The sequence below is a fragment of the Alosa sapidissima genome, chromosome 12, assembly GCF_018492685.1.
Source record: "Alosa sapidissima isolate fAloSap1 chromosome 12, fAloSap1.pri, whole genome shotgun sequence".
In the NCBI taxonomy this organism is placed as follows: domain Eukaryota; kingdom Metazoa; phylum Chordata; class Actinopteri; order Clupeiformes; family Clupeidae; genus Alosa; species Alosa sapidissima.
Window position 1 is genome coordinate 24,431,269 of NC_055968.1, and position 24,316 is coordinate 24,455,584.

General features: G+C 43.6%; 1 protein-coding gene across 5 annotated transcripts in view; it reads left to right on the top strand.

Annotated features, from left to right (window-relative positions):
• LOC121678083 (lisH domain-containing protein ARMC9) overlaps nt 1–18,296 on the top strand; it is a 33,801-nt gene extending 15,505 nt beyond the window's left edge. For 4 of the 5 annotated variants that reach the window (XM_042057284.1, XM_042057287.1, XM_042057285.1 and 1 more), the window contains 7 exons: nt 117–175; nt 896–994; nt 1,529–1,638; nt 4,041–4,168; nt 7,639–7,747; nt 12,475–12,644; nt 13,916–14,070. In XM_042057284.1, the coding sequence (XP_041913218.1) occupies nt 117–175; nt 896–994; nt 1,529–1,638; nt 4,041–4,168; nt 7,639–7,747; nt 12,475–12,644; nt 13,916–13,959 (719 nt within the window). In that variant the 3' untranslated portion in view covers nt 13,960–14,070. Of the gene's footprint in view, nt 1–116; nt 176–895; nt 995–1,528; nt 1,639–4,040; nt 4,169–7,638; nt 7,748–12,474; nt 12,645–13,915; nt 14,071–16,844 lie in introns of those variants that run through there. The other variant, XM_042057286.1, reaches the window with a different exon arrangement.
• The last annotated feature ends 6,020 nt before the right edge of the window (nt 18,297–24,316 follow it).

The window sequence follows — 24,316 nt, forward strand, 5'->3', positions numbered from 1 at the left end:
TGTGGATTGAGTATCACCATTTTGCCCCTACTGGGGGTGAGCTTTACAACTGGTTTATCTTTGTTTTACTGATGCTGTGGTATCTCACGCTGACCTCCGCGTGCTCATGTCCTCAGTGGACGTAACGGAGGATGGGGCCGAGTCGGACGATGAAGAGGAGGAAGACGATGACGAGGTGAGGAAGGTGTCCGTGCCGTAGCACTCGAATGACAAAAGCCTCCACTTTATGGGCACGTTCTGTACCCTCCGCATGACCCACATCACTGGCCCCCTCAGACATAAGAGGGGGGAAGGTGAAGGAGGGATAAAGAGAGAGAGAGTGAGAGAGAGATAAACAGACCTTTTTCACTGTGACACCTCTGCCAAATGGGTTGATGGCAATCTCTCTACGGCACAGGTATTGGGTGTCACCCACCTGGAAGTTGGGTTTGGAGATTTGAGGAGGTACAAAACAAATAATAACAATACAACTACTACAACAATGGCCTGTCACTCAAAACCATGTGTATCTGTGTAGGTGCACACACTGTGTACATTTGTGGTGTTTACTATTCAGAAATAGTACCGTTCAATACCATTATGTGCACCATTAATTTAACAAAATATTGACTAAGAACAAAGACAGAGTTTACTTAAAGACTGGAAAATAATCCCTGGGACTGCATGGCATCTTTACAGTATTGAAACAGAAGTTATAGGATTGCATGAAATGTTATTGTCCAACTTACCTATTATATAAGTGTTGTTCATTCTTACTAAATCAATTGCAATTGAGTCGGACTTATCTGACTTCTGTTATTTTGCTATTATTTAACTTTGGCCAGACCCTCTCCATTGTTGCTGCTCGGTGAGACATACCAGGCTCTTAATTCGTTTCAAATCTCTGTTTGTACAGGAGGATGCAATGGAGGCAGATCTGGACAAGGAGGAAGTGCTCCAGCCACAGCCAAAAGAACTTTCCGGAGAGTCCTTGCTCACAACAGAGTACCTGGGGGTAGGACAGCTGGTTGTAAAAATTATATTTACGCTCACAACACTCATGCAAAGGAAAATGTATTTTCACTGTTGCACAAAAGTTGAACAAGTTAAATGTGAATCATTTTAAATCAGCCAAGGAGATGCTTAAACTATATTTAAACTCCTTATCTAATTCTTAAAATCGTATCGAAAATTCTTATCCAACAGGATGTAGTCAGTGTTTGTGGCAAATGACCTGTTAAACTATGTAGGCCTAATGCCAGCTTTACACTGACCGCAACCTGTGGGGTAACGTAAGAGGAAATTGAATTAAATAAGTCACACATTAATAGGCTGAAGTAGATATTTACCATCATAAAGCAAGCGTGACAGCCTAGGGATGAAACACAGAGACAGGGAGTGATGTTAAATTTCTGTTTTCTCTGATTGATTACCTTAATATCCTATTATAGAATGTTCTGTGAAATATTTACCTAACAGTCTGACTCCTCAGGCTTCTCAGTGGATGTAACATGAGGAGATATGTGACCAAGAATTTGGAATTTCCTAGATCATGACCAACATGGTGAAGGCAAAGAGGAGGTCCGGTCCGCCTGCAGGCCACAGCGTGGACGAACCCTTACAACGGCCAGTGACACCAAGTTCGCATCGAAACACAATGTAAAAGCACACACACACACACACACACATTAGGGGTGTAAAGGTGCACATATTTGTACCAAAGTTACAGGATGTAAGGTTCAATACAGTTGTGAACCAAATGTGCTGAATGCAGTAATCAATAAACAGGCTTTTTTGTGTGCAGACCATGTTTCAAATTTGAGTTTTCACACAAACATACAAGGTGGCAGACCATATGTCTGTTTACTTAATTAACACCAAAAAACATTTAACACCTTTTCAAAATACTATTCCAGTTCAATTGTCAGCATATTAGCTTACAGGCTTACTGTATCGACAATTAACTGAACCGTGACTTCAACACAGGGGTACGCACCAAATTGGGATTTTTGTGTACCGTTACACCCTTAACTCACACAGATACGCACACTGAGTGACACACCCTTTGACAGTGATATCAGTGTACATACACAGATGAACAATGTTCTTTCACTGGTGCACTTAAATGTCAAACGTATTGTCCTACTCAAACACCTGGGAAAGTCATCCTGCAATACAACCTTACAAGACCACAAGCACACAGACCAGCATAGTATGGGTGTGTTAAAAACGCAATACAGTAGCACTGTAATGCTCCCTCTTAACATATATTATTAAAAGGCTTGTGTCAGTAACAAGCATCTGCATTTCATCCATTGCTTCTAAATTACTGTAAGAACCAAACTGAAAGAGCTCTGTTTGATTATACAATATGTAACTGAATGGTTATAATATATCTTGTCTGGCCAAGGACAGTTGAGATTGACAGGAAACCCTGTTTTCCGATCAGTGCATTTTAGTCACGAGATATTGTGTGGATTGATGTTGGGAAAGTGGAGGTGGCACTCCACCTCCATCAGTTTACACCTTTGGCTTCAATTAAGATAACAGGTGTTTCAGTCTGATTTCCCCACATCAGGCTTGTTCCTGCTGTGACGGCCAAAAGCGGCTCTCTGAAGTTACTGTAGATAATAACTAACAGGTGTTCCAGTCTGATTTCCCCGCATCAGGCTTAATCCTGCTGTGACTGGCCAAGAGCAGCTCTCTCAAGTTACTGTAGATAATAACTGATCACTCTCTGTGTGGACAAAAGGTGTTGAAATAAGACCCTTTGACTATCCTCAGACTATTTCGCGAATCATGACGTCGTCACTGGTAGCATAATTCAGATGTGTCCTATTCCCAGTGACACTGTGATTCCCATCCTCTATGAGTGCCACACTGCAGCTCAAAAACACACAGAGACACACACACATACTGACTAAGTTATCCTTTAAATGGCCAGCGGAAACAGCAGTGACCCATATAAAACAGCACAGGAATATGTGATCTGGCTGAATGGCACTAATCTATTTTTGGTCGCGCTCTTAGGTTAGTTCTGCCTCTCTGAGTCTTGTGAAAGAAGCCCAGCTGCCGAAGCCACAGTGAACCATTACAGTTGGCATGGAAATGCATTCCCACCTATTGTAATGGGTCATTTAATCTTATCGCTCCACTATGTCTCACCTCAACAAAAGGCAGATAAAGGACCTGGTCTGGCATACTTTGCCTCTGCTGGAATATCGGGAATGCACCTCACATTTTGGAGACACAAAGCATATACCGTTAACACACCTTAAGGAAGCAAATATCGGAAGGTATCACCACTGGAATGGTGTCCACTCTTATGCGGTATCTGAGGCATGTTTAGGTGTCCCTTTTTAGGGTCCTTGTTATGAGCACTTATGAGTCATAAATCTGTCAGGTAAGAGCATGTGGTGCCATATCCAAAATGTGGTGTCAAATCCGAACAATGAGAACCTCGGTCCTCTGTCTCGGATTCCCCTGGTCATTGTCAGCCACTGGTTTCATTGAGTCAATGGGAGGAACAATAACTGAGTTTATGAGCCCTTTGTGGAGCGCCAGGGATTGTTATGATGCCTAAGTGCCTGTATTTTTCGCCCATGAAAAGGCTGTAGAGGGTCACAGGTGCCCTGGGACCACACAGAGACAGAGGCAGCAGTTTGAGCTGGACAGGCTCCATGCTCAGAAAGAGTTCAGGATCTGATGCTCAGGCAGCATGAGCTCATAATTGCCAAGATAGAGGTTGAGAATTAGGCTGCCGGTGTCCTATGTTGAACCACTTTCTCCCCAAACAGAAGGCCAGTGATGCATGCAAAGTGAGTGGAGATGTTTCCATAGAACTCTAGTGGTGATACTACCTGAAATGGAAAACCACATTTCTGATGTGTGTGTATAGTCAAGCTAGCTGCCTTGACTGTTTTGTAGGAATCCTTTACAACAAAATTTGGTACATTTACATTCGCTCACACATCAAAACTGTTTTTATCAACTGAATGGGTCTCCAAACATGTTGGAACTGTACTGGAAAACAGACTATCTCTCTCTCTCTCTCTCTCCAGAGATTCCCGGCGAGAAGGAGACTATCCTCTCAGCCGAGAGAGCCTCCCCCTGTCCAGGTACGACTCCCGTCCCCCTACGAGAAGTGGCAGCCGACCTAGCACCTCCGATTCGCTGCATCGCACCTTGGGTACGTCAGCACTCCTGTAACACATCACACTCTATACCTATACCTCTAGACACACACCTGTCCTCCCACAACATACTTTTCCTCCACACATCTTGGTGCAATACAACATAGCTTCACACACCCCTCACCAAACACTTCATGCCCACCTCAACACACCACACCTCCACCAGACATCTCACCCCAAAGCATCTCCCAACACTCCTCCAGACTACCTACGACACTTCACTCTCACCATTCACACCCCACATCACCCTCAGTCCCTCACATCTCACATCTCACACCTCACCATTCCAACACAGAGCACTCCTCTCCCAGTAGAGCTGTGTATCTGTGGACTTGACACTGAACAAGAGCATGTTCATTTTGTTTGCAGCACAAATATAAGCATGTGTTTTCTTATACATTTGGGGAAGAAGTCAGCTCTCTGGTTTTTCAGATTACAGTCCCAAACACATCCTGTTCATTCATGGCAGGCCTATATGCATGCAAGGTGGTCATTTTAGAAGATTTTAGGAGTCTAGACTCAGAGAAAGCAAACGGTCAGTCAGTAACTGTTGGGAGAGTATGACTGGGAAAATATGCAAAATGAATATTGTATTGTTTTTCAGTATGGTGGTAGTGTAACCTCACCAGTTCCTTTTCACTTTTTTCTGTAGCAGGACTTTAATATCCGTCTGTTAGAGTTGGAACTTGCCGGAATAAGCCTTTCTTCATAGTTTGCATTTTTCTTTCTTTCTGTCTGGACATCTTTTGATGTCCAGAGCCCCTAGGTTAGGCAGTTCCTGAAACTGGACTTCAGAAAGAATTTGTTTTGCGCACTCCCTCTGCTCACTTCCTTGCATGGCACTGAATAAGCAGTTTCCCCTTGCAAAACGCAGCTGACCGTTTCAGTGGACAGAGGTCGTAAAAACACCGCACCACTGCAGTGTTTTCCACAAATTGTATTCTATTTGTGGTGGTAGGTTTGCAGAATTAACTTGAATGCAACAGTTTTTAACAAATTAGCGCAGCGCGGTTATGCTAACCAGATTTAAGCACAATGTAGCACAACCTGGAAAATCATTGTGTGGTGGTCAATGTTGATATTGTGGTGGGCCGCCACAAATAAGTCAATGTATGGAAAACACTGCACTGTAGGGATCGCCTCACTCCTCTATATGCTCTCTTCTCCTCTATTCCTCTGCTCCTCTTGCATCTGTCTGTGGGCTTTTATCTAAAGTGCATGTGAGGTGTAGGGCAAACAGCTGATGACGGCCAGGAAGCGGATGAAGGAAGTTTAGGGAAAGTGCCAAATAGACACGTGCCACAGCTCCACCACATTCAAGAAGAGACAGGAAGCGGTGAGAGAAAGTGCTAGAAAGAGAAAAAGAGTAGATTGTAAATTGGAATTCAATCAATTTAGCAGACGCTTCTATCCAAAACGACACAGACTTGCAACGGCGGGTTTGAGAACTGAACCCAGGCTAAGGCTTGTCAGTCGTCGACGTTATCGCTCCACCACAACCATATAGAAGCTGAATATGTCTGATGTGTTTACTGAATTAATGCACTGTTTTATTATGTAGCCTATATGAAGCACTTATCCTTGATTTTGGATGTTATCGCTCCACCACAACCATATAGAAGCTGAATATGTCCGATGTGTTTACTGAATTAATGCACTGTTTTATTATGTAGCCTATATGAAGCACTTATCCTTGATTTTGGATAGTGCCCCTTCGGTTGCTTTGCCGACTCATGTTAGTGCTCGATCTCATTTAAAGGGCGGCTTCTTCTCTGCCTTTATAATTGGTGCTACATTCTGTTCCCGCTTGCCTTTGAGCTTATGACATTGACATAGCTGTAGTCCTCGAGGGCACTTGACACTCTTGCATGAAGATGAACCGGGCTCAGGCTTCTAGCAGTGCTGTGTGTGTGTTAATGGTGTCAGGGGGGTGAGGAGTGTGTCTGTGTGTTTGCCTGCTGTGCCTGTGAGAAGTGTTCAACTCAGTGTAGAGTGGCATGTTTTTCTACCTAGTGTCACTTTATCTGACCAAGGTCCGGCCAATCAGATCATTTTCCATATCTGTGCAAATAAAGTTGAAAACCAACAGTAACATCATGCGAGCATCTTTGGCACTTCAGGGAAACCACCTGGATATGCCTGGTCAGACCTGGTCAGGCTCACGCAAATTTGGCAGCTGTTTCTATCCTAAAGCCACACAGTGTCTTTATTTGTCACAATTACAGTCATCCGCTGGATTGATAACATTCTCCTGCTCGAAGACATCAGTTCAGGCTGAATCGCAGCCTCTTCCTGAGTCTCTGCCTCTGAGGTCATGGTCTTTGTAACTTTGTCTGGATCCACAAGCACACACACACACACACACACACACACCCCAACACACACACCAACACACACACCTTCTTTTCTGTGTTACTCAGAGAGGATATAGTGGAGTAGGTGTTTGCTCGGTGTGTCTGTCTCTTGGGATGGATGGAGAGGCAGCCTCTCGTTGGTCTTTTCCCGGTCATGTGGCCCCACGAAGTAGGAAAGACAAGACCACACACCAACACACACCTCACCCGCAAGGCGACCAAAATTGTGAGTGATGCAAGTCACCCCGCTCACAATCTGTTTGATCTACTGCCCTCTGGGAAGAGGTACAGAAGCCTGCGCTCCCGCACTACCAGACTCACCAACAGCTTCATACACCAAGCTGTAAGGATGCTGAACTCTCTCCCTCCTCTCCCCCCTCCACCCTCAGCTACATAACATCCTGGACATTGGACCCACAATGGCCGCCTGCACTACTCCACTTGCACACTTGCACACTTGTACACTTTACAACTTGGTGTTGTTGTCCTGAAAACACAACACTTCTGCTGCTCTTACATAACTTGCACCACTATGCCACTTATTACTTAGGTCAAACAGAACTACCCAAGCCTTTTATTGGCCTGACTTTGCACTAGTATTTTATTGACTGTCTATGCACAATTTCAACCAAATTTTGCTGCTCTTATTTTTTCATTATTATATGTGCCCTCTTATTTACTTATTTACTTACTTTTTTGTTTACTTGAATGTTATGTTTGTCTGTGGACTTAAATTGGAAAAATATGTCTTGTCTTCACCGTGGGATAGTGAGAAACGTAATTTCGATCTCTTTGTATGTCTGGAACATGTGAAGAAATTGACAATAAAGCTGACTTTGACTTTGACTTTGACTTTGACACACACACACACACACACACACCTTCTTTTCTGTGTTACTTAGAGAGGATTTAGTGGAGCAGGTGTTTGCTCGGTGTGTCTGTCTCTTGGTATGGATGGAGAGGCAGCCTCTAGCTATGTCAGCTAGCCCCCTGGATACATCCAAGGGTGCCTGTGTGTGTGTTTGTGTGTCTGTGTGTGCCTCTGTGTCTGTGTGTATGTTGATCAGCATGTGTGACGTGTCATTGTGTGTTTCTTGTCTCCCTGCATGCAGTGTCTGAGTCGGAGTGCTGGCGCTCCTCCCAGGAGTCGGGGTTGGAGGGCTCAGTGGTGGGCCAACCTCCCCCACCGGCCACCAGCGAGAGCAACGGCCACGTCACCAGGTAAGACCAGCAGCACTATACACACACACAAACACACACATATATACACACACTTATGCATACGCATACGCATACACATACACATACACATACACATACACATACACATACACATACACATACACATACACACACATGCCCTAGACCATTGGCACCGGCAGCAGTAATCCTGTACGCACTGTGCGAATAAACAAATAGACAAATACAAATAGCTTGTGTAATGTCTTGATAGAGACATGCTTTGCGCACAAATGATAGCCTATGTTTGGGGCAAAGAGAGCAGACTTTCCCTGTTTCTCAGCGTAAGGGATAGCGAAAGCTGTCTGATGATTGTTGTAAACTTTGTCATGACGTGATAAACAGTTCTGGTGCTTAAAAACACAACCATTCATTCATATAAATCATTTAAGCGTAGTGCTCGTCATGAAAAGAAAACAGCAGCTTGATATTTTTCAGGCATTTTTATATTTTTAAAAGGCACACTGTTCTTAGCAGTGATGCTCAGTGGCGCCTGCAAGTGTACGGCCGTAGCCTACGCACTGTGCGTATCAGGCTAGTCAGCTACGAGAAGAGAGAGAATTTCCCCTTTGCGTATATTCACTCCAAGTTGGCCTATCATTACTTCCAATAGCGGAGTCCTGGAAATGTAGCCTGACGAGCCAGACCCACATTTAAATGTAGGGTCTGGGCACTCACCGTTCACAGTGCTCAGTCGGAGGGGCGGGATAATCGGTTGTCTTTCAAATTCCCTCTGCACGCAATAGGACAGCGCTGAGTTCCATGCGTTTTCTCACCAGCGGAGCTAGTTGGCTAGTTCAAACTTTTGCCATCTTAAAACAAGCTTAACTCGTGTCACACTGTTGGTCAACAACAACATCCATCTTCTTTGTTTTCAAGTAGCAGGGAATTCAAGCCAAACCGTTGCAACTCTGCCATCAATCATTATGTTAAGCCCGCCTAACGACTCTATACACGATTTGATTGGCCTGATAGAAGTTTAATTTTTCGAGCTCACAAGCCAACGGAGAGTTGCTAGACTAGCCCTGGCAGCAAATTTTATTTGCTGCCGCTAGGGTGCGTCTAGATTTCTAGGCTACTGGAAATTACATGATGACCCGACATGTAGGCTACACAGCTGGATTATCCCCCCCCCCCCCCCTACATACACAGCACATTATTTCATCAGGAAGCTTCTCCAACACACATCCCCAACATACTTACAGCACACTGCCCCCCCCCCCCCCTCAATACACAGCACATTGTCTCATGAGGAAGCTTCTCCAACACACATATTGCACACTGCCCTCTCCCCACATACACAGCACACTATCCCATCTCCCCTGTCATCCCCCCAACACACACACCAAGACCCCTGGCAGTTGGGTTAGCCCCTTGAGCAGTGGATCTGCCCAAGGTTTCTTCCTTGGTAAGGGAGTTTTTCCTTGCCCCTGTTGCTCTTGGGTGCTCCTTGTTGGTGCCCCCCACCCAATCCCAATCCTCCCCCACCTTTTTTATGCAGCCCTTGCCACTTAATCTACTAAACCCCTCTTCTACTGCACTTTTTACCCCCCCCCATTAATGCACAAATAGGCTGACACCAGACATAATTTCACTGCATTTCTTACTTCCAGTAACTATATGCATGTGACAATAAACTTCCTTGTATCCTTGTATCCTTGTATCCTATACGCGCACGTGTTTTTATTGTTGATGTTTAGATGGAGAATGACCGGGCATGAGAAAAGAAAAAAAAGAGTGTAATTGCTGAATAGCAGCTGGGTAAACTTGGGTGTTCCTCCTCATGTTTGATGTCAACAAATAGCAATGTTAAGCTAATCAGTGACATGAGTAGCCCGAAATGTCACACAACCGAACCTAGGCTTATTGGCAAACGTTTAGCCTACAGTTCAGTGTTCAAATAAACAACAGTGTGTTAAAAAAAAGTGAATAAAGTGCAAAATCATTTTAAAGTTTTTATTTCCCTATTCCAAATGTAAGTCTGCATTATTATTTACAGGAAGCAAAGAAAAGGAATTTAGTCTGTTAAAAAAATAACATTTTTCTCTTCAACCACAAACAGTTGACATAATCTGCATTTTTTCCATATTTAATCTCACTTTATATCACTGAACTAATATTTAGTTGCAGAACCATTGTTTTTGAGTGCTGCACATCTGCGTCCCATAGTCAACCAACTTCTGGCACGTATGAACAGGTATTTCTGCCCAGAATGAACAAACTACATTCTAACTCTGAATCTAAGATGACACCTAGGCTTGTTACTTTTTGTATTTGACTTGGTGTGCCAGGTTCCCAAGATTGCTAAGAATGGTGTCTTGCTTTGATTTTGGTCCAACCAAAAGTATCTCTGTTTTATCGTCATTTAGCAAAAAAATGTTGCTCATCCACTGATTAATGGAGGCAAAGCATGCGAGAAGGGAACAAAGGCCATCTGGGTTTGTTGGCTCCACAGAAATATGCAATTGGGTATCGTCTGCATAGCTGTGGAAGTTTACATTATGCTGACATAGCATATAGAGGGGGAAAAGCAGAGGACCAAGACAGCTCCCTTGGGCCACACCGAAGGGCAATTCATGTTTTACAGACACATGATCCCCTAGACTGACATAAAAAATCTCTGCCAGAAATGTAGGTTTGAAACCAGTTTTCAACCAACATTATCAGAGAGACCAACCCACTTCGCAACGCAGTAATATAGGCTACACTTGAGTTTGTGCGGTATTTGATAAGGGATGTCTAGGCATGACTAGGCTGATGTCAGTAAGAAGGGCTTTCTGTTCCTGTTTATGTAAAGGTTTTACATATTGAAAGCATTTTAAATCAGCATTTTACCTGTGCATGTAATTGTATATTTATTGTGTCTTTTGTGATTTTTGTACCCATGTGTATCTCTTGTGTCTTTGGTCTGTATGCAGAGTATCCTTTGTTTATCCTTGAATGGTAAGAATTTGATGGGAGCCTGTCTAGACCTTTTGTTTATCCCCCGGTGTGATTCTCTATTGTATACACTAGGTGGGCAAGGATGGGGGGCTTTCACACTTCCCATTGTCACGTATAGCTGCTAGCATTTGGCCATGTGTAAGTTGGGGTGCTCCTACTTAACGACCGCTTTGGAGGATGAGCCCTCGAGTTAGAACAACAGATCCCCCCACCCCCCACCCCCCTTTGTTTGTAACATACTTAAAGTTTAGGATTTTCGTATAAGCTAGAGATACTGGTGAATCCTTTGGGTGAAGCTTGTCTCTCTCCCTTGATGCGCAAAGAATACAGACTGTTTACCGATTGACCTTCATCCTGACTGAGTTTCAAGATAACTTTGGTACTAGGAAAATGACCAATAATAGGCTCAATAAGGATACACTGCATGTTAGGCTAGCCTACATTAACTAAGTGTTTACAAAACGTATGACACCCAACCCGCTTATTTTTGTAAATAAGCGGGTCTGGTATAATTTTGTCTAATTAATATTCGTGGTTTGAGTTGCGGTCGGGTTGATTTAAAGGGGGGGGGGCATTAAGACTGCGCATAGTGCGCACTATGGAATACAACACTAGCGGCGCCCCTGCCCCAGACACACACACACACACGTACGTTCCTTTCTTGGATGTACACACACACACACAGTTGCAGACTTATAACCATTGATGCAACCTTTCTAAATGCCCACACAGCCCAGGCTGGCTGCCTGTCGCTATGGTGTCAGACAAGGGAGCTGCCACGTGATGTGGTGTGATATTCCTCACCGAGGGTGACATGCCCACCACAGAATGTACAGGGCTCTGTGAGAGCTGGAGCCTCTACTGTCTCTTTCTCTTTCACTGTCTTTGTATCTCCACTGTATGTCTCTCTCTCTCTCTCTCTCTCTCTTTATATCTCACTACCCATCTCTCCCTCTTGCCCTTTGTCTGTTCTGTCTCTGTCTTTCTTCCTGCCTGTCTGCTATCTGCATCTCGGCCTCTGTCTCTGTGTCTCCGCTGTCACTTTTACTCCCTATCGATCTAATTGTGTCCTCTCTCTCGTTCTCTCTTTCATTCTGCCATGTCTCTCTCTCCTTCTCTTTCTCTCTCCTTCACTCTCCTCAAGAGAGACATTCATCTTAAAGCCTTGCAGGAGTGGTTCTACATATGGGAGGGGCCCTGTGTGTGTGTGTGTGTGTGTGTGTGTGTGTGTGTGTGTGTGTGTGTGCGTGCGCAGTTCTGACTCAACACCATCACTGGCCTGCCTGTGACATGCTCTCAAACCAGCCACGCAACAAAGGGCTCGATTCAGGGCACGCTATACCCCCTCACCCTCCACCCACACACACAAAAACACACACACACACACACACATAACCTCCACCCTCCTGGCAGAACCTGACTCCAGGAGCCCTGCTGCAGTAATGAGGCCCGGAGACAGGGCTTTAATTAAATGTGGCCCAGCACAGGAACGCGGGTCTTCTTTAAAGAATGTATACCGCTCCATGATCTCCATTGGCCCCTTCCCTCTTCTCCCCAGCGTCTTGAGCTTCTTCTTCAAAGCGCCACATCTGTGTCTGTCTTGAAGTGACATTTTTATTAGTCTTCAAAAACATCTCCTGGCTGCAAGTAGGAAAAGATGGATGACTTCCTCTACTTTTCTCCAGCCAGGTTATCAGTGAAGGCAATTGTGCTGAGCCACTGATCTCTCTTATCTTTCTCTCTCTGTCTCTCTCTTTTTTTCCCAGTGACTCCATCCCTGCATTTGCAAGCCGGCCCAAGATTCCACGCACGCCTGACACTGACGTGGGCCTCAAGCGGCACTCCCCCCTCCTGGTCCCCCAGTTCTCCCAGAGTGAGCCCCAGCAGAGCAGCCGGCCCAGCTCATCAGGCTCCGCTGCACGGAGCCACCGACTCAGTGAGTCTCTAACACACACACACACACGCACACACGCATGTGGGGATGCACAAATGCACATATAAATAAGCCTGCACATTCATATACATATCCATTCAGTCAGTTCATAAAGTATTCGCCCGTTTGCACACACATATGAGATTCACACAAAATGCTTTCCACTAATGCTCATATAGGGTTGGTGAAGGATATACCCACAGTTGTGGTTTGGCTGTAGACACGAGACCGGAGGCCGAGTGCCAGGGGTAACCATAGTCGTGGGAATATCCTTTACCAACACCACAATATTGCCAATATACAACAGTTCTGCTTACAACTAATCAAGTTTAAAGACATCAAATTGTGTTCTCTGTCGTTCATTTAGATTTTGTTCTTCCTGCGCCCCAAAAAATCCAATCAATAGTCTTGGTATCTACTGTTGCCAAGCAACAGTAAATGTCACTCTGCAGCCAAGTCGAGTGAGAGATGGGAACAATCATTTGTATACCTGCTTGTCCTTATGTTACATGTTAATCTGAACATTCAACCTACTTAATTTCTCACTGACATTTCAACTGTCAAATGTGACGTTATGAAATTGCTGCTTTCTGGCTTTGAATGAATGGAACATTCACTTTGGACAATTCAATGCAAAATGCGGAACTTTTAGCTGTAAAGAGTCTCATTGGGGATGTCCTGAGATTATTGCCACTCATGGTGACTCATGGAATGCCTCTCGTCCGATCAGAAATTAAATGTACGCTATGCAGGGGTGCGTTTCCCAAAAGCATAGTTGCTAACTAAATTAGGATTAACAGGTTATTAGCAACTATGCTTTTGGGTTAGCAGGTTAGCAACTATGCTTTTGGGAAACGCACCCCAGGTTTAGGTATTTTTGGCAACTGTAGAGCTCCCTCTAGAGTCGCGATATATTTATATTTTCTCTGCTACTGTAAATAGCAAACTTCTCGTGACTTATCTCCCCTGTACACAATGAAAATGCTTTTGTTGTGGAGGTGAAGGATTAACAACAGGCAAAAATTATCTCCAAAGAGCTATATCTACTGACAAGGTAATGTTTCACGATTCTGTATGCTAGGTGAACGATTCACCTATTATAAGTTCGTTTACCATCAAATTGGCTTTGTAAATGTTAGGTGAAAATCATGCATAGTGTACCTTTAATACATAGCAAACTGTAACAAACAAACAAACATCACAAACAAGCAACTTACTGTGTGACCGACTACAGTGGAATCTACATCCTACATCCTGATATCTCTTTCTGACAGGTCTTTTGTGTGTGCACTTTGAAGACTTTTTGTGTGTACGTTGAAGGCTGGGATGGACTTACTATGCAAAACCTTGGCATCACTCGGAGCATCTTAATTCTACAACACAAAAATATGTTATACCGTCATGTGTAATAAAGCAGCTATCCAATGAATTCTTTCCCTGATTAGATTTGTGAATTCTCAGATCCAAAAGTACTCTATGATTATGCAACACTGCCAAAGCTTGCTGTGGGGTAAGATTATTCATTGATGTGTTAATGTTTCACATTACCCCTTACGGGACCTGTCTTGCTGTTGCCAGAGAGGAAAGCATGTTCCTTTTTACAGTCAGTGCTCCTGTCTCCCTTGACAAAGCATAAGCTGGTCATGCTCAGCCTGGCCTGAAGAAGAGGAAGAGAACAAGTTCTAGTGGGCAAAAGGAATAAGGAAGGCATGCTGACCGTAACTTGCATTGTTAAATACCAACCAGCAAGGTATTCCCAGAGTATCCGATTCCAAAGGCAAGAGTTGGGTTACATGTGGACGTTTACACTCAAAGCCGTGATTTTGTGTTGCATATCTTTTATCCTCAATTGTGACGTAGCTGATCCCTATGGTATCGGTTGATATCTAATATTGTCTGAGCAGTCGAAACCCCGGGTTAAGTGGATGTCAGTAATGCTCTCTGTTTTCCTGATCATGTAATGATCAAGCAGCATGTCCAGCAATCTTGAATTCTATTGACGTCACGATGGGTTAACACAGCGTTTCTCAAACTGTGGGTCGCGACCCACTACTGGGTCTATTCTCCGCACTTTGCGAAGAGATGGTAGCTGACCAAAAGGCTGTACTGTTTCACAGCGAGGCAAGGTGGCTTTCCCGAGGTAAAGTGCTGTCGCGCGTGTTTGAATCTGCAAGCACGTTCACTAATGAACATTTCTTGACGAAGCTGGCCTATCTTAGCGATATATTTGATATATCTTAGCGATACATTTGAGTTAAATGTCCAGTTACAAGGCAAAGACAAGCACCTACCTCACCTAGCAAATAAGATACTGCATTCACCAAAAAAACTTGAGGTATGGGACAGGCGCCTCGATCGCGACAGTATTATGCCTTTGAGATTTCTGAGCGAAATCGCTGAAACGTCTGATTCGGGGGCCACTCTTGTGATCCCATGTGTTAAACAGTAGGCCTACATCACATCCCTGCAAAGTTTATTTCAAAAATATTTCCCAACCAGCAGTGCTCAGTATGACTGGATTATGGATCCATTTAATGCAGCATGTTGGTATTTCATTGAATATATTGTACAATGCTGTAAAATGGCCTATGCTTCCTAATATGTTGCTGGAAAACAGAAAGATGTGTGTTATTATTTATTTATTTATTATTATATCTGCAGCACCAGCTGATTTTAACTCTGTTGAAGAGGATATATTTAGAACTTGTCATTATTTCAATAAATTTGACAATTTTAAGCTTGACCTACCACTTTCTTAAAGCGATGAGGGACAGGTGGGGCTCGAGAATGCCCCCTTGATCAAAGTGGGAATGAAAGAAAACGTTTGAGAACCACTGATCTAAGGAGTGACTCAGAAAGTCACGCAGACAACTGTCACTCTCAAGACACTAACTTATAGCTGTCTCACTCCCAGGGTACTAAGCTACACAATAACATAATGGGAATTTGTTGTCTAGCTCATTGGTTCCTTATACCTTATATAGCTTAGGAAAGCTAACAGCTTTCTATAAGGATCTAGTTTGTTAACTACCACAGTCACGAGTTGGGTCGCGATAGTCTGTCATTTTTAAAAAGTGGGTCTCCAGAAAAAAAGTTTGAGAAACACTGGGTTAACACACTGTTGTATAACTTGCCTTCAAAGGTGACTATTTTTTAATAATACCACTCAAAATAATGCATGACATACTGTCAGAGACCAAACCTTGTGTATACCCTAGTATACACACCCATCCTATTGATCCCCATAGTAATGTCCTGTAGTTGTTAGCTTTCTCCCTGATTACACTAGCCAACTATTTACATTAGAAAAATGTCATCTGAGCTCAGGAAAAAAGAAAGCCCCAAGAGATTCTTCTCTTTCATCGTACTGTGTAGCTCACACAGTGGTCTGGTCCCCACAGAAGTGGTGATAACATCACTTTCCCTCTCTACTGACTTTATTGCATTTGAGAATGATTACCTCTGGTCCAGGCCTAAGAAGCCTGACCGGAAAGCCCATTACATTAGGCTAATGTACAGACAGATGGTGCCCCCACAATATGTTTAAGAATCATTACGCTGAGTAAACTTGTGTAGCCTGGCTCTTTATCTCTCCAGTAAGGTCTAGGCTGAGTCCAGTGAGAACACTCTCCAAGGGGGCCTTGTTGAGATAAAACCTGTATTTGCTTTAAGAGTGGAGTCAGACGCCTTGAGACACTGTACAATTGAATAGTAATCAAACGTGGGTGCCACGTGGCTGTGAAGTATTAGAGGAGCATTCTGAACTCTTCAGATGGAGGTTTGCCTATAGAGTTAGCGGACCATACATTTGCGGTTGGAAAGTGCTGCATTTGCTAGCTAAATAATGCTTGCCTCTCTATTCGCGTTATCAATGACACTTACTGGTGATTATATGATTGCTTTGTGTCAACTTTTTAGCTTTGTAGATACCTTATCACCCTGGGTGGCCTGTACACGTGATTGTAAATGTTACAATTGTAAATTGTAAAACACTTTGAATTCACCTGTTCTGATTGACATCCCACTCTATAACAAGGCCCCATAACATCTTATGCTGGATTCAGGCCCAGGGTCAATTTATAATATATGGTATATCGTACCGCACCGCACCGCCCCGTCCCTACCCCCCAAAATGCACACACACACACACACACACACACTCACTCACTCCTCTTTTCCCCTCTCTGTTCCTCTGCTCTTCAGGCAGCCTGTCGAATAGGAAGTGAAAAGATATCTTTCACCAGGGGGAGGCCTATCTCCAGAGGAGCATCCAGCTTCCTGTAACAGCATCCGCACCTCTTATCACAGTCAGCCCAACCGAGAATCCTCCAGAGCCAGCGAGGGAGAGGGAGCAGGAGCACGGTGAGAACAATGACCAGGATTGTGGCCCCCCTCGCTGCTTTCAACCCCGCCACAGAAGGACTCCTGTAACACAACACGCTCCAGCAATAATCACAACAAGCACTTTTTCTCCTCCTCCCCTCTCTCTCTCTCTCTCTCTCTCTCTCTCTCTCTCTCTATTTATCTCTTTCTCTCTTTCTCTATCTCCCTCACTTCCACAACCTGCCTCTTCATCAGTGAGCCCTGTCTGGGCGCCCAACACCTTTCTCCCCCTGTTCTCCTGAGACAATGGTTTACATAGAGTGTTAATCCCTTACTGACATACGTGACCTTCCTCCAGATTGAATTTGAAGTCCCCTTATTTGCTCAGCTGATGATTTTTAACGATATTAATTATTGCCATATTGAGTGCAGTGATTTGTAGTGTTTTGTTTACATGGTAGTGGTGTTTTTGGACCATCCAAGTCCATCCATTTGTGTTGGCTGAAGCTGGTACTTTTTGCTCACTCATGGATTTTGAAATACTCTCAGGTGTCAATAAAGCTTCGTCTTTATATCAGCCGTTCTGAGCCAGGCTGCATTTTCTGTACAATATATTTTTCTCTGTCTGTTTCTCCTTCTTTAATGGCTCCCTCTTCAAGCCTGTGATTGACCTTCAAGCCTGTGACAGGTGCAGCAGAGTGTAGCATTTGATTGCTCTGAAGTGAAAGAGATTGGCTCCTTCTTTGATGTGCTCATGTTTCTTTAGCTGCCTCGCTCGCTTAATTGCTGTATGACCAAATAGCTGGAGACATGAAGGACTCCTGTAGGCTTGATAGGTTTCATTAAGAATTAAGAATCTCCACTGTAATCGTAATATACACTCCATCATCATTAGCTTGAAACACAGGCATACATTTCATTTGAGAGCAAATTAGACATATTTGTTTTCCATTGAGTTTGACTGAAGTTTCCATTATTGCTTATGCGACCTGTGCTTTTTGATCAATGTGGTGAATGGACTGAAAGGATTTGGTCAACTCTTTCATGTCCAAGATTGCACTACTGGTGTAGTAGTGGTCACTGCATTTACAAAAGGAGACACTCTCTCTCATACTGTATGATTGTTACAGTATCATTTTTGTTTACAGTGCAAAATATTAATCCCACCATGGGTTTGTAGATGCACAGTGTAGCTAGCTGCAATGACTGTACAGGCATATCAATGCACTTTTAATAGACTTTAGAGGTACTGCTTAACATGTGACCATGTATTTTACCAGCCACAATGTCTGCTATTTTTGTATAGGTACAATAAAGATTTTAATAAACACATCATATTGTTTGCCATTTTGATTCACATTATATTGAGTGTTTCCATGCTAGTGGCAACTCTGAAGAGGAAGCCAAGTGTCTTTAGTGGGTATGTTTTTAGCCAACTAGTAAAAACATATCCAAAAGATGCCAATATTGCCACACATCAGTTCACACTGACTGTACATGCTTGGCTCACAAGTTATAAAATGTTGATGATGCGGTGGGTTCAGAAATGACAGGGCTAACCCTCCCTTTTATTGCAATAGCATGTAGCCACTGTGTTCAAATAGCCTTTCCATATGATACTGTTCTTCCTTCCTTTCCTCCCTCTCTCTCTGCTCTTTCTCGTGATTAAGAAAGTACAGGGACTGAGGTGGCTCGCAGTCGTGGGTGCTGTTGTCCACACTGTTGCCTTTGTGTGTCGCCACATAAAGCTGTCAAACCCCCCCATCTGGGGAAGAAAGCTCACGTCCTGTTGTGTGTCATGGCTCCTTCGCCGACTTGCCCAACAGCTGCACATCTCCACACGGACAAAAACAACCTCTTTTGGTGGAACGGTGTGTGGAGCAATTGGAAGTTGCACTATACTTGCCATTGTGTTTGTAGGCTGCTATGTATGTCCAGACTCGAAAATTAAGTCTTTCCTGAAAGGTGTATGTTAGTGTATGCACATCTGTGTGACTGGCATTGCATGGCAGGCCGACACTCGAGAGCAAGCCTTTTCCTGGTCACTTTCCTGAGCAGGTGTTTGATTTGTTGAATGCTATTTTTTTTTACTTCTTTCTGCACTCTCTCCCCCTCCCTCCCTCCCTCATTCTCTCTCTGAACTCTCCAGAATATTCTGCCTGTAGGCTGGAGTGTGTGTGAGTGGGTTGTCAATGCTCCCACCGCAGGCACATCCGGTCACTCTGTGCCGCTGCCATCTCTCTGAGGAGTGCAGTCAGCTGCAGAGTGGAGAGAGGCTAGTTGCACTGGGTGAGGCAGGAGCAGGGCCAACCACTACTTAATGCACAGGCAAACAACTCAATCGCTAATAGCACTAACTTTGAAAGACTATTAGCTTTTAGCCTAGTCCGTATTCCCACTGAGTCCTTATTGCAAATCATATTGTTTTAGACCTTTGTCACTGTTTTGTACAACACATTTGCCAACACTTGAATCATAACACTGTTAAAGTTCCTGTTTTGATAGTCGTGTCTGAAATACAAGTTTGTCAGTTTGTTTTAATTAGAAAAAGCAGGACTTAGTGTTTTACACATGAAGTATTCACTGTGGTGTACATCCATAACACCAGGTAACTTGAATGAGTCAGCGAAGAGACATGATTGTATTGCAGCCCCACAACAGAGCATCAGCACAATCAGAGGAAACAGGCTGTGTGTGTCATCATCATGCGCTCCGTCCAGGTGGTCTCTTCTCCTCATAAGCCTATAACACTGCTATCACACCGGTCGCCACAGCGACAGGGAGGAAGAGAGGGACTCACTATCAAAACAAACATGGGCAGGGGTGACAGAACAGTGGTGGAGAGGGGGAAACGGGGAGAGAGGTAGTGGGCCGCAGTGCTCAAAGTGAAATAACTGTCCCATAAAATCAAGATTGAGGGACAAAATAATCTCTATTTTGTGAGCCCTCTCTTTCTTACTGATATCTTTCTTAATGCTCTCCATGATTGGGACTGAAAACAAACTAGTGGTACCCCCAAACAACGAAGTTACTTGTTTTAGTTTCATTGTTACTTGTTTTGTGTTTGCATTCATATATAGGCCAAATATTTCTTTCTGCACCAGTGTACATCATTAGATGGGACATCAACAGCCTGGCTTTATTTAGCACAAATAGTATAGTCGCATAGTCATGCCTGATTATTTGAGTGTGCCTAGTGTGAGTGGAGGCAGACAGAAAACACTGTCAGGAGGGTGACTCTCTCTCCTGAGAGGACATCCAGCGTAGCTGGAGCTGTTGTTGTCAGCGGGATCGCTCACACTCCGTCAGCTGTGTTTATCTGGAGACGGCGCTGAGCAGTGCCTGATAAAAGACGCCGCCGAGTGGGGGCCACTTTTTGTCTGTTCTCAGATATCTCTCTACACACACACACACACACACCTGCCCTCTACCCTGCCCTGTAAACAGCCTACAGAGTGCACTTAATATGACGTTGCTGTTTACATAAGCTGCTTATGACAATGCCTGTAAACTACTGTCATTTTAAGTGAATTCTGGTTGTACTTGCACTAAATCAACAAATCCAAACAACAAATGTCTCTTACCGGACATTCAAATTCTGCCAAGCCTTAAGCAATGAAGCAATGTAATTAGAAAGCTGTTGGCACAGGGAGTTGACTGTACACCTGTGACGTTCCAGCCATCCTTAGCCAACTAAATATACATTAGTGCCTCGTCAGTGCAAGTTACGAACGGAATCCTTTTTTGAGGTTTGATGTTTAAGTCATGTTTGCAGTTGGTGTGGAGTGAGCATATTAGGCTTAGGAAGGACATGGAAGTCCATCTGGTATACGTCACACTGTTTGGATGAATTGAGATGTGTGCGCAGCCTTCCTCTGGCCTTTCCTGACTAACCTCCAGGTGACGTAAGTGCTGCAATGACACACAAGCACTCCCACACACATGCCCAGTGTTGGCATATCAATTCATAAAAGACCTGATTTGTCTCCTGTCACGCTTTTGAATAATTTTATTTACAGTCTAGTTGGTGTGACAAAGCCTATAAATTCTTTACAATTTTATCAAATTATAAATGGCAAACAAAATAACATGAGGAAGAATGTGACAATTTATCCATGGCCATATGACGATTTATCCATGGCTATATTATATTTTTGTTGAGAGCTGTGTTGGAGGATGATTATATAATATCAGGTGGCAGAAATCAAAGCTCTCTCTGCCCACATCCAGCTACAGTATGTCAGCTGTGTCGGAAGATGACCACCACGAGCTGCCAAATGGGTGAGGGAGCTGCAGGTGTTTACTTTTGCGGCACAGCTGAGCAGAGATGCGTCGAAGGAACTACTCAGATGTCTCTCGTTCAAACACAAAACAACCCAGCTTGACATGTGGAAAAAAGCAAGAAAAAGAGCACAGCCCCCAGGGGCTATCTGAATTCCTGTAGAGAGGGAGAGAGAGGGAGAGATGGGGGGGGGCATGGTGTTCCATAAGCAAGCCCCCTTCACTCATCAATGAGCCACAGTTTCCTCTGCACCTCTCTGTCACACTCAAAAGGAAGACCTCCAGCCTCTTGTTAATCTTTTATCAGCCTTCTGATGTTGCAGTCAGGCAAGTTAAGACACATGAACCAGAGAACCATGCAACCAACCCTCACTTAGGAAGTCCATGTTCACCACCAGTGGTCTTGAACTTCCTTGTTCTTCAGAGGAAGAGTGGGAAAGAGCAAATTACTTTTATTGGACAGTTGAGGCTGACCCTGACAGGGGTTAAACAGACAGTTCATGCAGGGGTATAATTGTATGGAGGGAATGATTTGCTAGCCATCGTCTATAGTAAGGTATTATAGAATAGGAATGTTGGTACCGTGTAAGGGGTGTATTCCCCCACCTTGTACACTACTTTAGTGTACAAAAAAAAAAACTGTTGACATCTCATTGCCTTGTGAATCTCGGAACAGAGGAACAGCTCAGGCCTTTCTCATAACATTTGAATCTTTACCAGTGCATACCATTTAGATACCTTTCAGTTGAGCACACTGGAGTTTAAGAGGGACAACGGAAAAAATCAGCCCCTGCAAACAGGACAGGATGCACATGGGAAAAACAGAGACGGATGAGGCAGCTCAGGATATAGGGAGAGGGAGAAAAGGAAGGAGGGTTTTTTTGGGACAGCTGAGATCAGACTGAATTGTTCCTGTTACGAATCAATCTTTTGTTTCATGTCCAAGGCCATTTGTATTATTTTTAAAGCCTTGCAGTTTTACTGGTACCAGCTTTACCAGTTCTAGTCTTACAGTTATAATGAAACAGCCTTCCTGCTACATATAAACTCATAAAATGTATGGACAGCATAGGTGTCAGCACATTCACTGTCACATACACATCCATCATATAGCAAAGTCCTTTTAGGCAAGTCCCTCCACTTGGCGGCCATATTTTAATGCTTTTTGGTCACTTATCGGGTATCTATTTCAGCAGAAATGTGCGTGCGCAAGGCTCCACAACACCAACCTTGCTTCAGCAGTGAGATCACAACACATGATTGGCACAATGTATTCACATGTCGACTTTTTTGCCGCGGATTCTGAAGAGGCGGGATATGTGTAGACAACTTGCCATATGTTACAAACTAACCCATGCATTTCTAAGGAGGATTTGTTGAGTGCTGTCTCCTCATTAAAAGGTCTCTGGCAATAGACCTTAAGTGCAAAGTGCTGAAGTGGATGATGATCTGAGTCATCAAAGATGATATTCCGCTGCATTCTGCATGAACCCATGGCTGACCCATTGCCTATGGTCCTGAGAAAGGGTTCCATAATGTATCTCCAAAGTGCTACTCAAGTCAATCAATCCTCACTGATGGTTGGCCTTAAGTGTGTGGAGTCAGTAGAAGTCGAGGTATTTGAAAATATTGTGGTAAGGGTAATTTTCTGTGAATAAGGTGCTCTCACAGCAAACAAGGAGCTGCAGGGAAAACAATAAAATCATAGGGCTAGGGCAGGACATTGTCACCTTGGACAAATTTAACCTTTTGGTAGAAAAGCTGAAGCAATATCGGACTTTTAAGAACAGGAACTGTGCATTGCAATAGGCTGCTTATCTGAAATTTCTTCTATGAAACTGTTTCCTTATCATGATATATCTGTCTGTGTTATTCTCTACCCTTCCCCACAGTTTGAGAATCCCTCCCGCCCACCATCATTTTTCATCAGGTTCAACCCATGTTAAACTCATTCAGCAATGCTGTCCACTGTGCCAACAGAACACTGAATTGACTTTTTTAAATCACAGAAAGTGGAAGTTTTGTTCAGTAGGTTTGTGTAGGTTTGCTAAAAGCATGTAACCATGAATGTGCAAAGGATGACCAGATGCCATTCAGTGTGAAGGAAAGGGCCCAGGTACATCTACATCATTACAGTAGCCTACCACACAAACCTTAATTTAAACAAGTTTTAATGCAACAGCCAAAAGCATAACTACAAACCCAATAAACGTATTTCTTCAATTCCTCCAGCATTCAATAATTAGCCCAGATTATAGGCTACATTGAGGAAACAAGGTAATCCAGTAATAAAGATAAATAAAGTCAATCGTGCATTCCTTTCGCTCCTAATTCAACCTATTTCTCCCTGAGGGTGAAAAGCCACTGTCAGTCACCCAGTCATAGTGTGCCTACTCAGAATGTGTAGCCTATGTGGAACGTCACTAAAAAATTCAAACATCCTCCACACCACATGTTCCAACAGGTTTCAGACCTGAACCTCATATGTCCACAATTTATTTTACAGCAATCACCAGGTTCAGTTCTTTCACTTGTTGAAATATAACCATTCTTCTTTAATGTACAATTCTATATCCTGTTTCAAGACGTTTTGCTGCTGTGACTGCAAAATGTTTTTCCCCCCTCAGATGGCTTTATGACAAGTGGTCTGACACTGAATGAAAGTCTACACAGATAACAATGCCATACAAAAACTCCTTACCATTTGACTTTTTGCCATTATCAAAGACTAGGGTGTGGTAGCCTGCAAATACCAACGTCTACATTAAATATAGTTTCATGATGGATTATTTTGAAAGTTTAAACGAAAAAGTTTTAGTATGGTTAACTAAATTTTCATATTAGTCAACGTCCCCCTTTTAACACCGGTAGACAATTGCTCTTGTAGTACTAAGATGAAGTTGAAGAAATTCCATAAATAATTCAAAAACCGACTACATTGTTCACTGCGATGATTAGTTTAGATGTGTTCATGAAGTAACTTAGTTGGTTTAACTCACTAATCTTGCTCAGGTGCGTGATTGCCCACACACTGCGGTCTCTCGTCCGTGAAGGGGTGGAGTAAGTGATTG